Source organism: Caloenas nicobarica, chromosome 2 (assembly GCF_036013445.1).
Source record: "Caloenas nicobarica isolate bCalNic1 chromosome 2, bCalNic1.hap1, whole genome shotgun sequence".
Classification (NCBI taxonomy): Eukaryota; Metazoa; Chordata; class Aves; order Columbiformes; family Columbidae; genus Caloenas; species Caloenas nicobarica.
The window spans coordinates 164,244,764-164,258,113 of NC_088246.1; the positions used below are offsets into that span (position 1 = coordinate 164,244,764).

General features: G+C 55.0%; 3 protein-coding genes across 3 annotated transcripts; all 3 read right to left on the reverse strand.

Moving 5' to 3' along the window:
• Positions 1-378: 378 nt before the first annotated feature.
• Positions 379-723, reverse strand: LOC135986339 (feather beta keratin-like). The gene has a single exon (XM_065630316.1). The coding sequence runs from the start codon at positions 721-723 to the stop codon at positions 379-381; it is 345 nt and encodes a 114-aa protein (XP_065486388.1).
• A 4,899-nt stretch (positions 724-5,622) lies between these two features.
• LOC135984698 (feather beta keratin-like) lies at positions 5,623-5,949 on the reverse strand. Its single transcript, XM_065627121.1, has one exon. The coding sequence runs from the start codon at positions 5,947-5,949 to the stop codon at positions 5,623-5,625; it is 327 nt and encodes a 108-aa protein (XP_065483193.1).
• Positions 5,950-10,865: 4,916 nt separating this feature from the next.
• On the reverse strand, positions 10,866-11,210 carry LOC135985042 (feather beta keratin-like). Its single transcript, XM_065627958.1, has one exon. It carries the CDS (start codon positions 11,208-11,210, stop codon positions 10,866-10,868), a length of 345 nt encoding a protein of 114 aa, XP_065484030.1.
• Positions 11,211-13,350: the final 2,140 nt, after the last annotated feature.

Sequence of the window (13,350 nt, forward strand, 5' to 3'; positions counted from 1 at the left end):
ACGATGGCCCCTTGAGCCCTGGCTTTGTGCCGGGTGAGACTGGACAAGACATAGGAGAAGAAAACGAGAGGAGACATCTCAGACTGGGATGCAAGAGAACTTTATTGAGGGCAAAAAATGAAGAGGCTGGAGCACCAAGTGGAAGAGAGCAAGTCTGAAGTGCAAAGAAAGATGTGGGAGAAGAGGAGTAGGTCCAAGGGCCATGTTTGCAGGCAGCTCAGGCTGGCACCTTCCCTGCTTCCATGCTTGGTGCCCTGAGAGGAGGAGGCATGGCCAGCAGGTCCATGTGTCAGGAAGGACCTAGAGGTGTGTGTCCTCAATCTGTCTCGTGACTTCCAGTGTGTGTGTCGTTGGCATCAAGGATCGTGGCGAGGGCCCTTAGCAGATGTAGCCGCCCCTTCTGCCGCCGCAGGAGCCCAGGCCTCCGAAGCCACCCAGGCCTCCAAAGCCGCCCAGGCCTCTGAAGCCGTAGCCGTAGCCGAAGGTGCCGGAGTTGATGGCAACTCCCTGGGCACCCAGTTCGTTGCCCACGGCAGCCGATGAGGAGGATCCGACGGCGGTGCTCTGGGGGTGGGAGGTGAGGATGGGTCCTGGCAGGGTGACCAGCACGGCGGGAGGCTGGATGACGACGCGGGAGTCCTGGCACTGCAGGGCACAGGGCTCGTTGCAGCTGTTGGCCAGCGGGGTGGGTCCGCAGGGGCGGTAGGCGTCGTAGCAGGCCATGTGTGTGGTGCGGAGGGGCCCTGGAAGGGACGAGAGGCTGTTGAGCAAGCGCAGGGGCGTGGGGGTGCGAGGAGCGGTGTTGCAGGAGGGCGAGGGAGTGGGGAGGCTGGTGTGGGGCTGTGGGGAGGCGTGAGGCTGCTGAGGCTGGGGGCAGAGCGTGCTGGAAGAGAGGGGCCAGGCGGGGCAGGAGAAGGAGGGGAAGGGGGCTGAGGCTCACCTTGTTGAGCGCGGAGGGAGGAGAAGGCGTCAGGAGAAGTGTGTGAGGGAGAGAGGCGCTGGGCCGGCTTTTATGCTGGTCCTGGCTGGGCGGGACAGCCTCTGCGCATGACGGCATTTTGCAGCCAGCAGCTGTTGGATGCCACAGCCTGGCCAGGAATGAGGAGGGTGTGTTTTCCTTGCGCAATGCTCCAATTTCTTGTCCTTGTCTTGAGGACGTGGCCACTTGTCCGTGGCGTCAGCTTTGAAGTGTGAGCATTAGAGGCCGAAGACTTGGTGTTGAAAGCGCATTTCAGGGCAGGCAGAGGATGCGGCCAAAGCGTAGGAGAGGTGGGGTGTCGTCAGTGAGGCCATCCCATGGCACTCGTGTGGTTTGCAGTTGCATTGTGTGGAGGGGGTCCCTTTTCCTCACAGCCCTGGCAGACTGGTCTGGGCTTTGGAGCTGTGCTGGGCCTGAGGAATTGCCTCTTCCATGGCGGAGGATCCCTGCCCTTCTTGCTTCCATCTCGCTAAGCCTTTCCTTCCACGCTCGTTGTGCTCTCTGGGTGTCTTGGTGTGTGTCTTGCTTATGAGCTGGGTGTGCAGGGTTGATGTTTCAAGGTTTTATTAGTGAAGGAGATTACTCCTGCTACACAGAGAGTGTTCTGGTGTAGACGACAAGCTCACACTGTTTCTCCCAGAGAAAGTGGCTGCTCACGTCTTGGACGACTGTAGTCTTTGAAGACTGAAAAAGTGTCTGGACGGCTGAAGCCCAAGAGTTGTGGTACTGGAGGTAAATCCATTTGGTGGCCATTCACAAGTGCGTTTCCCCAGGGCTCAGTACTGGGGCCAGTTCTGTTTAATGTCTTTCTCCTTCATCTGGACAAGGAGATTGAGTGCACTCTCAGTACGTTTGCACATGACACCAAGTTAGGCAGGCGTGTTGACCCACTAGGCGCTGTGAAGGCTCTACAGAAGGCCCTGGACAGGCTGGAGCCGTGGGCTGGGAGCAATTGCATGAGGTTGAACCAGGCCAAGAGTCGCGTCCTGCGCTTGGGTCACCACAGCCCCGTGAACGCTACAGGTTTGTGGAAGAGTGGCTGGAAAGCTGCCAGGTGGTAAAGGACCTGGGGATGTTGGTCGACAGTGGCTGAATATGAGGCGGTGTGTGCCCAGGTGAGCAGGACAGCCACCAACATCCTGGCTCGTCCTAGCGCGTGTCAGGGCGGGCAGAGGACGTGGCCAAAGTGTAGGAGAGGTGGAGTGTGGTCAGTGAGGTCATCCCATGGCATTCGTGTGGTTTGCGGGTGCGTTGTGAGGAGAGGGCCCCATTTGCTGCCACCTCTGACAGGCTGGGCTGGGCTTTGGAGCTGTGACAGGCGTGAGCGACTGCCCCTTCCATGGTGTTTGATGCCCCAGCTGCACTCTGCCATCTCATTAAGCCTGTCATTAGGCCTGGCCTTTGGTCTTGATTGTGCTCTGTGGGTGTCTTTGTGCCCTCTTGCTTGTAAGCTTGTAGCTGTGTATATTAATTTTCTGTGGCAAGGTTTGGTTCGCATATGGGCTTCATGGTTTTCTTCTGTGAGAAGGTACCAGAAGATTCCCCCATGTGTGAGGGAGAGTCCCCATATGCCGAAAGACAAGCTGTCAGGGAAGAAGACTGGCCTGTCCTTAACTGAGGAGTTTGGCTTGAACTCATGAGAAAAAAGAGAGCTTTTGACGTCTGCAAGAAGAGGCAAGATACTGAGGAGGAGCACGAGGATGTTTTGAGTTTTATGCAGGGGGAAAATTACAAGGGCTAAAGCCCAACTAGAACTTAATCCAGCTCCTGCCAGAAAAGACAATACAACCTTTTTGGTATATGTTTTTGCAGGAAAAAGAAGCTAAGGAGAATCTCCAACTTGTAGTGGATTCAGGGAGCAAGACATTTACAATGGATGTGGAAAAGGCCTTAATGCCTTCTTTGCCTCAGTGGCTAATTGTAAAACCAGTTGTTCTCTGTGTAGCCAGCTCCCTGAGCTGGAAGACAGTGATGAGGCATAGAACGAAGCCCCAGGAATCGAAGGGGAAATGGTTGGTGAGCTGCTACACCACTTTGATACACCCAGGTGTATGGGGCTAGATAGGTTTTCCCCAGGAGTTGTGAGAGAGCTGGCGGAGGTGCTCCCCAAGCCACTTTCCATCATGTATCAGCAGACCTGACTCACCAAGGAGGTGCTCACTGACTGGAAGTTAGCAAATATGACACCTATCTAGGAGAAGGGTCCAAAAGAGGAAGCGGGGAATTACAGATGTGTCAGTCTGACCTTGTTGCTTGGTAAGGTCATGGAACAGACCATCCTGAGTGCCATCATATGGCAGGTACAGGACCAGCAGGTCATCAGACGTAGTCAGCGTGGGTTTATGAAAGGCAGGTCCTGCTCGAGCAACCTGATCTCCTGCTATGACAAGGTGACCTGCTTTAGTGGATGAGGGCAAGGCTGTGGATGCTGTGGAGTAAGATTTTGGTAAAGTCTTTGACATCATTTCTCCTGGAGAAAGTGGCTGCTCATGGCTTAGACGGGCATAGCCTTCGCTGGCTAAAACACTGGCTGGATGGGTGGGCGCAAAGAGTTGCGGTGACTGGAGTTAAATCCAGTTGGTGGGCACTCACAAGAGGTGTTCCCCAGGGCTCAGTACTGAGGCCAGTTCTGTTTAAGATCTTTCTCCATGATCTGGACAAGGGCGTGGAGTGCCCCCTCGGTAAGTTTGCAGATGACATCAAGTTGGGCAGGAATGTTGATCTGCTGGACAGTAAGAATGCTCTAGAGAAGGGGATGTGGACAGCCTAGATCGAGCAAAAATGACAGTTGTATGAGGTTCAACAAGGCCAAGTTTTGTGTTCTGCACTTGCATCAGTACCAGCCTGTGGAACACTAGAAGCTTGGTGAAAGAGAGGCTGTAAAGCTACCTGTTGGAAAAGGACCTGGGCTACTGGTGAGCCGCTGGCAGAACATGAGCCAGCGTGTGCCCAGGTGGCCAGGAAGGCCACCAGCATTCTGGCCTGTGTCATCAGTAGTGTGGCCAGCAGGAGCAGGGCAGTGACCATCCCCCTGTATGTGGTGCTGCTGAGGCTGCAGCTAGAATGCGGGGTTCAGTTTTGGGCCCTTGATGACAAGAAAGACCTTGAGGTGCTGGAGCGAGTTCAGAAAAGGGCAATGAATCTGGTGAAGGGTCTGTAGCACAAGTGGGATGGGGAGCAGCAGAGGGCCTTGGGAGATTCAGTTTGGAGAACAGGAGGCTGAGGGGAGACCTTCTTGCTCTGTGCAACTACCTGAAAGGAGGTCGTAGAGCGGAGGGTGTTGGTCTCTTGTCGGAAGTGACAGAACTGGAGAAAGCGGCTTGAAGTTGGCCCAGGGGAGGTTTAGTGCGGCTATTAGGGAAAATGCCTTCCCCTAAAGGGTTTTGGGGCATTGGAACAGGCTGCCCAGGGCAGTGGTGGAGTCACCATCTCTGGAGGTGTGTAAAACTGTGTAGATGTGGTGCTTGACGACACGGGTGTGTGGTAGACTTGTTATTGTTAGGTTAACAGCAGGACTTGGTGATCTGAAAATTCTTTCGTAAGCCAACCAGTTCCGTGATTCTACAAGACTAGCCAGCCAGCTCCAAGGCAGAGCCACTGCTGGCTAAAGCTGAGCCAGCGAGCAATGGTGGTAGCACCTCTGTGGAAACATGTTTATGAAGGGGCAAAAACTACTTCAGAATAGTAACTGGAAGAGAGGAGGGAATAAAGGTGGGAGACAAATCTCTAGAGACAGCAAGGTGAGTGAAGAAGGAGGAGCAGGAGGTGCTGTAGGTTGTGGAGCAGAGATTGCCCTGCAGCCTGTGCTGAAGAACTGGGCTGAAGCAGGTTGTCCCCCTGCAGCCCGTGGAGGTTCACAGTGGAGGAAATGTCCACAGTGGAGGAGATAAGCACCTGCAGCCCGTGGAGGACCTGACGCTGGAGCAGGTGGGTGCACCCACAGGAGGCGTGACCCTGTAGGAAGCCTGTGTTGGACCACAGCCTTGGCAGGACCCGTGCACCCATGAGGAAAGTCTAAATACTTAATGATTCTGTGATTGTGCTTGTGGTAGAGCTGGGGAGTCACGCTGGGGAAGAAAGATAGTCAAGTGTGTGCTGGCCTTGGGAGGTCTCATCAGAGGCATGTTGAGGAGAGTGTTCTGGTGTCCAAGTCTTTCTTTGATCCAGTGATGGGCTTGTGTCATATTGTGGAAGAGCTCCGGAATACTGGTCTGTGTTCTTGGTGGTCTAGGTGGTGCCATATATCCTGGGAGAGGTCTTGTGGCCCTTTTCCCCCCTATCCGGTTTGCTTCCTGAGCCCTGGCTTTGTGCTGGGTGAGGTTGGAAGAGCCTTGAGAGAAGAAAGTAAAGTGAGACGTGTCAGGCTGGGATGCAAGAGAACTTTATTGAGGAAAAAAAAGAGTGCAAAGGCAGGAGCGCCAAGTAGAAGGTGACAAGTATAAGCTGCACGTAGGGCGACCATCAGCTGAGGTTGCTTCTGTGACCTAGATGTTGCCAGAGCACCAAGATCTTCCTGGCTCCTTTAGAGGAGGAGCCATGGACAGCAGGTCCCCGTGCCAAGAAGGGTCCAGAGGTGAGTCCACAATCCATGCCGCAGCTTCAATGCGGTAGGTGGTGTGCGTCAGGGGTGGTGGTGACAGCCCTTAGCAGATGTAGCCGCCCCTTCTGCCGCCGCAGGAGCCCAGGCCTCCGAAGCCACCCAGGCCTCCGAAGCCGTAGCCGTAGCCGAAGGTGCCGGAGTTGATGGCAACTCCCTGGGCACCAAGTTCGTTGCCCACGGCAGCCGATGAGGAGGATCCGACGGCGGTGCTCTGGGGGTGGGAGGTGAGGATGGGTCCTGGCAGGGTGACCAGCACGGCGGGAGGCTGGATGACGACGCGGGAGTCCTGGCACTGCAGGGCACAGGGCTCGTTGCAGCTGTTGGCCAGTGGGGTGGGTCCGCAGGAGCGGTAGGCGTTGTAGCAGGCCATGTGTGTGGTGCGGAGGGGCCCTGGAAGGGACGAGAGGCTGTTGAGCAAGCGCAGGGGCATGGGGGTGCGAGGAGCGGTGTTGCAGGAGGGCGAGGGAGTGGGGAGGCTGGTGTGGGTCTGTGGGGAGCGTGGCGGTGGGGAGGCGTGAGGGCTGCTGAGGCTGGGGGCAGAGCGTGCTGGAAGAGAGGGGCCAGGCAGGGCAGGAGAAGGAGGGGAAGGGGGCTGAGGCTCACCTTGTTGAGCGCGGAGGGAGGAGAAGGCGTCAGGAGAAGTGTGTGAGGGAGAGAGGCACTGGGCCGGCTTTTATGCTGGTCCTGGCTGGGCGGGACAGCCTTTGCGCATGACGGCATTTTGCAGCCAGCAGCTGTTGGATGCCACAGCCTGGCCAGGAATGAGGAGGGTGTGTTTTCCTTGCGCAATGCTCCAATTTCTTGTCCTTGTCTTGAGGACGTGTCCACTTGTCCGTAGCGGCAGCTTTGAAGTGTGAGCATTAGAGGCCGAAGACTTGGTGTTGAAAGCGCATTTCAGGGCAGGCAGAGGATGCGGCCAAAGCGTAGGAGAGGTGGGGTGTCGTCAGTGAGGCCATCCCATGGCACTCGTGTGGTTTGCGGTTGCATTGTGTGGAGGGGGTCCCTTTTCCTCACAGCCCTGGCAGACTGGTCTGGGCTTTGGAGCTGTGCTGGGCCTGAGGAATTGCCTCTTCCATGGCGGAGGATCCCTGCCCTTCTTGCTTCCATCTCGCTAAGCCTTTCCTTCCACGCTCGTTGTGCTCTCTGGGTGTCTTGGTGTGTGTCTTGCTTATGAGCTGGGTGTGCAGGGTTGATGTTTCAAGGTTTTATTAGTGAAGGAGATTACTCCTGCTACACAGAGAGTGTTCTGGTGTAGACGACAAGCTCACACTGTTTCTCCCAGAGAAAGTGGCTGCTCACGTCTTGGACGACTGTAGTCTTTGAAGACTGAAAAAGTGTCTGGACGGCTGAACCCCAAGAGTTGTGGTACTGGAGGTAAATCCATTTGGTGGCCATTCACAAGTGCGTTTCCCCAGGGCTCAGTACTGGGGCCAGTTCTGTTTAATGTCTTTCTCCTTCATCTGGACAAGGAGATTGAGTGCACTCTCAGTACGTTTGCACATGACACCAAGTTAGGCAGGCGTGTTGACCCACTAGGCGCTATGAAGCCTCTACAGAAGGCCCTGGACAGGCTGGAGCCGTGGGCTGGGAGCAATTGCATGAGGTTGAACCAGGCCAAGAGTCGCGTCCTGCGCTTGGGTCACCACAGCCCCGTGAACGCTACAGGTTTGTGGAAGAGTGGCTGGAAAGCTGCCAGGTGGTAAAGGACCTGGGGATGTTGGTCGACAGTGGCTGAATATGAGGCGGTGTGTGCCCAGGTGAGCAGGACAGCCACCAGCATCCTGGCTCGTCCTAGCGCGTGTCAGGGCGGGCAGAGGACGTGGCCAAAGTGTAGGAGAGGTGGAGTGTGGTCAGTGAGGTCATCCCATGGCACTCGTGTGGTTTGCGGGTGCGTTGTGAGGAGAGGGCCCCATTTGCTGCCACCTCTGACAGGCTGGGCTGGGCTTTGGAGCTGTGACAGGCGTGAGCGACTGCCCCTTCCATGGTGTTTGATGCCCCAGCTGCACTCTGCCATCTCATTAAGCCTGTCATTAGGCCTGGCCTTTGGTCTTGATTGTGCTCTGTGGGTGTCTTTGTGCCCTCTTGCTTGTAAGCTTGTAGCTGTGTATATTAATTTTCTGTGGCAAGGTTTGGTTGGCATATGGGCTTCATGGTTTTCTTCTGTGAGAAGGTACCAGAAGATTCCCCCATGTGTGAGGGAGAGTCCCCATATGCCGAAAGACAAGCTGGCAGGGAAGAAGACTGGCCTGTCCTTAACTGAGGAGTTTGGCTTGAACTCATGAGGAAAAAGAGAGCTTTTGACGTCTGCAAGAAGAGGCAAGATACTGAGGAGGAGCACGAGGATGTTTTGAGTTTTATGCAGGGGGAAAATTACAAGGGCTAAAGCCCAACTAGAACTTAATCCAGCTCCTGCCAGAAAAGACAATACAACCTTTTTGGTATATGTTTTTGCAGGAAAAAGAAGCTAAGGAGAATCTCCAACTTGTAGTGGATTCAGGGAGCAAGACATTTACAATGGATGTGGAAAAGGCCTTAATGCCTTCTTTGCCTCAGTGGCTAATTGTAAAACCAGTTGTTCTCTGTGTAGCCAGCTCCCTGAGCTGGAAGACAGTGATGAGGCATAGAACGAAGCCCCAGGAATCGAAGGGGAAATGGTTGGTGAGCTGCTACACCACTTTGATACACCCAGGTGTATGGGGCTAGATAGGTTTTCCCCAGGAGCTGTGAGAGAGCTGGCGGAGGTGCTCCCCAAGCCACTTTCCATCATGTATCAGCAGACCTGACTCGCCGAGGAGGTGCTCACTGACTGGAAGTTAGCAAATATGACACCTATCTAGGAGAAGGGTCCAAAAGAGGAAGCGGGGAATTACAGATGTGTCAGTCTGACGTTGTTGCTTGGTAAGGTCATGGAACAGATCATCCTGAGTGCCATCATATGGCAGGTACAGGACCAGCAGGTCATCAGACGTAGTCAGCATGGGTTTATGAAAGGCAGGTCCTGCTCGAGCAACCTGATCTCCTGCTATGACAAGGTGACCTGCTTTAGTGGATGAGGGCAAGGCTGTGGATGCTGTGGAGTAAGATTTTGGTAAAGTCTTTGACATCATTTCTCCTGGAGAAAGTGGCTGCTCATGGCTTAGACGGGCATAGCCTTCGCTGGCTAAAACACTGGCTGGATGGGTGGGCGCAAAGAGTTGCGGTGACTGGAGTTAAATCCAGTTGGTGGGCACTCACAAGAGGTGTTCCCCAGGGCTCAGTACTGAGGCCAGTTCTGTTTAAGATCTTTCTCCATGATCTAGACAAGGGCGTGGAGTGCCCCCTCGGTAAGTTTGCAGATGACATCAAGTTGGGCAGGAATGTTGATCTGCTGGACAGTAAGAATGCTCTAGAGAAGGGGATGTGGACAGCCTAGATCGAGCAAAAATGACAGTTGTATGAGGTTCAACAAGGCCAAGTTTTGTGTACTGCACTTGCATCAGTACCAGCCTGTGGAACACTAGAAGCTTGGTGAAAGAGAGGCTGTAAAGCTACCTGTTGGAAAAGGACCTGGGCTACTGGTGAGCCGCTGGCAGAACATGAGCCAGCGTGTGCCCAGGTGGCCAGGAAGGCCACCAGCATTCTGGCCTGTGTCATCAGTAGTGTGGCCAGCAGGAGCAGGGCAGTGACCATCCCCCTGTATGTGGTGCTGCTGAGGCTGCAGCTAGAATGCGGGGTTCAGTTTTGGGCCCTTGATGACAAGAAAGACCTTGAGGTGCTGGAGCGAGTTCAGAAAAGGGCAATGAATCTGGTGAAGGGTCTGTAGCACAAGTGGGATGGGGAGCAGCAGAGGGCCTTGGGAGATTCAGTTTGGAGAACAGGAGGCTGAGGGGAGACCTTCTTGCTCTGTGCAACTACCTGAAAGGAGGTCGTAGAGCGGAGGGTGTTGGTCTCTTGTCGGAAGTGACAGAACTGGAGAAAGCGGCTTGAAGTTGGCCCAGGGGAGGTTTAGTGCGGCTATTAGGGAAAATGCCTTCCCCTAAAGGGTTTTGGGGCATTGGAACAGGCTGCCCAGGGCAGTGGTGGAGTCACCATCTCTGGAGGTGTGTAAAACTGTGTAGATGTGGTGCTTGACGACACGGGTGTGTGGTAGACTTGGTATTGTTAGGTTAACAGCAGGACTTGGTGATCTGAAAATTCTTTCGTAAGCCAACCAGTTCCGTGATTCTACAAGACTAGCCAGCCAGCTCCAAGGCAGAGCCACTGCTGGCTAAAGCTGAGCCAGCGAGCAATGGTGGTAGCACCTCTGTGGAAACATGTTTATGAAGGGGCAAAAACTACTTCAGAATAGTAACTGGAAGAGAGGAGGGAATAAAGGTGGGAGACAAATCTCTAGAGACAGCAAGGTGAGTGAAGAAGGAGGAGCAGGAGGTGCTGTAGGTTGTGGAGCAGAGATTGCCCTGCAGCCTGTGGTGAAGAACTGGGCTGAAGCAGGTTGTCCCCCTGCAGCCCGTGGAGGTTCACAGTGGAGGAAATGTCCACAGTGGAGGAGATAAGCACCTGCAGCCCGTGGAGGACCTGACGCTGGAGCAGGTGGGTGCACCCACAGGAGGCGTGACCCTGTAGGAAGCCTGTGTTGGACCACAGCCTTGGCAGGACCCGTGCACCCATGAGGAAAGTCTAAATACTTAATGATTCTGTGATTGTGCTTGTGGTAGAGCTGGGGAGTCACGCTGGGGAAGAAAGATAGTCAAGTGTGTGCTGGCCTTGGGAGGTCTCATCAGAGGCATGTTGAGGAGAGTGTTCTGGTGTCCAAGTCTTTCTTTGATCCAGTGATGGGCTTGTGTCATATTGTGGAAGAGCTCCGGAATACTGGTCTGTGTTCTTGGTGGTCTAGGTGGTGCCATGTTTCCTGGGAGAGGTCTTGTGGCCCTTTTCCCCCCCTATCCGGTTTGCTTCCTGAGCCCTGGCTTTGTGCTGGGTGAGGTTGGAAGAGCCTTGAGAGAAGAAAGTAAAGTGAGACGTGTCAGGCTGGGATGCAAGAGAACTTTATTGAGGAAAAAAAAGAGTGCAAAGGCAGGAGCGCCAAGTAGAAGGTGACAAGTATAAGCTGCACGTAGGGCGACCATCAGCTGAGGTTGCTTCTGTGACCTAGATGTTGCCAGAGCACCAAGATCTTCCTGGCTCCTTTAGAGGAGGAGCCATGGACAGCAGGTCCCCGTGCCAAGAAGGGTCCAGAGGTGAGTCCACAATCCATGCCGTAGCTTCAATGGGGTAGGTGGTGTGCGTCAGGGGTGGTGGTGACAGCCCTTAGCAGATGTAGCCGCCCCTTCTGCCGCCACAGGAGCCCAGGCCTCCGAAGCCACCCAGGCCTCCGAAGCCGCCCAGGCCTCTGAAGCCGTAGCCGTAGCCAAAGGCGCCGGAGTTGATGGCAACTCCCTGGGCACCAAGTTCGTTGCCCACGGCAGCCGATGAGGAGGATCCGACGGCGGTGCTCTGGGGGTGGGAGGTGAGGATGGGTCCTGGCAGGGTGACCAGCACGGCGGGAGGCTGGATGACGACGCGGGAGTCCTGGCACTGCAGGGCACAGGGCTCGTTGCAGCTGTTGGCCAGCGGGGTGGGTCCGCAGGGGCGGTAGGCGTCGTAGCAGGCCATGTGTGTGGTGCGGAGGGGCCCTGGAAGGGACGAGAGGCTGTTGAGCAAGCGCAGGGGCGTGGGGGTGCGAGGAGCGGTGTTGCAGGAGGGCGAGGGAGTGGGGAGGCTGGTGTGGGGCTGTGGGGAGGCGTGAGGGCTGCTGAGGCTGGGGGCAGAGCGTGCTGGAAGAGAGGGGCCAGGCGGGGCAGGAGAAGGAGGGGAAGGGGGCTGCGGCTCACCTTGTTGAGCGCGGAGGGAGGAGAAGGCGTCAGGAGAAGTGTGTGAGGGAGAGAGGTGCTGGGCCGGCTTCTATGCTGGTCCTGGCTGGGCGGGACAGCCTTTGCGCATGACGGCATTTTGCAGCCAGCAGCTGTTGGATGCCACAGCCTGGCCAGGAATGAGGAGGGTGTGTTTTCCTTGCGCAATGCTCCAATTTCTTGTCCTTGTCTTGAGGACGTGTCCACTTGTCCGTGGCGTCAGCTTTGAAGTGTGAGCATTAGAGGCCGAAGACTTGGTGTTGAAAGCGCATTTCAGGGCAGGCAGAGGATGCGGCCAAAGCGTAGGAGAGGTGGGGTGTCGTCAGTGAGGTCATCCCATGGCACTCGTGTGGTTTGCGGTTGCATTGTGTGGAGGGGGTCCCTTTTCCTCACAGCCCTGGCAGACTGGTCTGGGCTTTGGAGCTGTGCTGGGCCTGAGGAATTGCCTCTTCCATGGCGGAGGATCCCTGCCCTTCTTGCTTCCATCTCACTAAGCCTTTCCTTCCACGCTCGTTGTGCTCTCTGGGTGTCTTGGTGTGTGTCTTGCTTATGAGCTGGGTGTGCAGGGTTGATGTTTCAAGGTTTTATTAGTGAAGGAGATTACTCCTGCTACATAGAGAGTGTTCTGGTGTAGACGACAAGCTCACACTGTTTCTCCCAGAGAAAGTGGCTGCTCACGTCTTGGACGACTGTAGTCTTTGAAGACTGAAAAAGTATCTGGACGGCTGAAGCCCAAGAGCTGTGGTACTGGAGGTAAATCCATTTGGTGGCCATTCACAAGTGCATTTCCCCAGGGCTCAGTACTGGGGCCAGTTCTGTTTAATGTCTTTCTCCTTCATCTGGACAAGGAGATTGAGTGCACTCTCAGTACGTTTGCACATGACACCAAGTTAGGCAGGCGTGTTGACCCACTAGGCGCTATGAAGGCTCTACAGAAGGCCCTGGACAGGCTGGAGCCGTGGGCTGGGAGCAATTGCATGAGGTTGAACCAGGCCAAGAGTCGGGTCCTGCGCTTGGGTCACCACAGCCCCGTGAACGCTACAGGTTTGTGGAAGAGTGGCTGGAAAGCTGCCAGGTGGTAAAGGACCTGGGGATGTTGGTCGACAGTGGCTGAATATGAGGCGGTGTGTGCCCAGGTGAGCAGGACAGCCACCAGCATCCTGGCTCGTCCTAGCGCGTGTCAGGGCGGGCAGAGGACGTGGCCAAAGTGTAGGAGAGGTGGAGTGTGGTCAGTGAGGTCATCCCATGGCACTCGTGTGGTTTGCAGGTGCGTTGTGAGGAGAGGGCCCCATTTGCTGCCATCTCTGACAGGCTGGGCTGGGCTTTGGAGCTGTGACAGGCGTGAGCGACTGCCCCTTCCATGGTGTTTGATGCCCCAGCTGCACTCTGCCATCTCATTAAGCCTGTCATTAGGCCTGGCCTTTGGTCTTGATTGTGCTCTGTGGGTGTCTTTGTGCCCTCTTGCTTGTAAGCTTGTAGCTGTGTATATTAATTTTCTGTGGCAAGGTTTGGTTGGCATATGGGTTTCATGATTTTCTTCTGTGAGAAGGTACCAGAAGATTCCCCCATGTGCGAGGGAGAGTCCCCATATGCCGAAAGACAAGCTGGCAGAGAAGAAGACTGGCCTGTCCTTAACTGAGGAGTTTGGCTTGAACTCATGAGAAAAAAGAGAGCTTTTGACGTCTGCAAGAAGAGGCAAGATACTGAGGAGGAGCACGAGGATGTTTTGAGTTTTATGCAGGGGGAAAATTACAAGGGCTAAAGCCCAACTAGAACTTAATCCAGCTCCTGCCAGAAAAGACAATACAACCTTTTTGGTATATGTTTTTGCAGGAAAAGGAAGCTAAGGAGAATCTCCAACTTGTAGTGGATTCAGGGAGCAAGACATTTACAATGGATGTGGA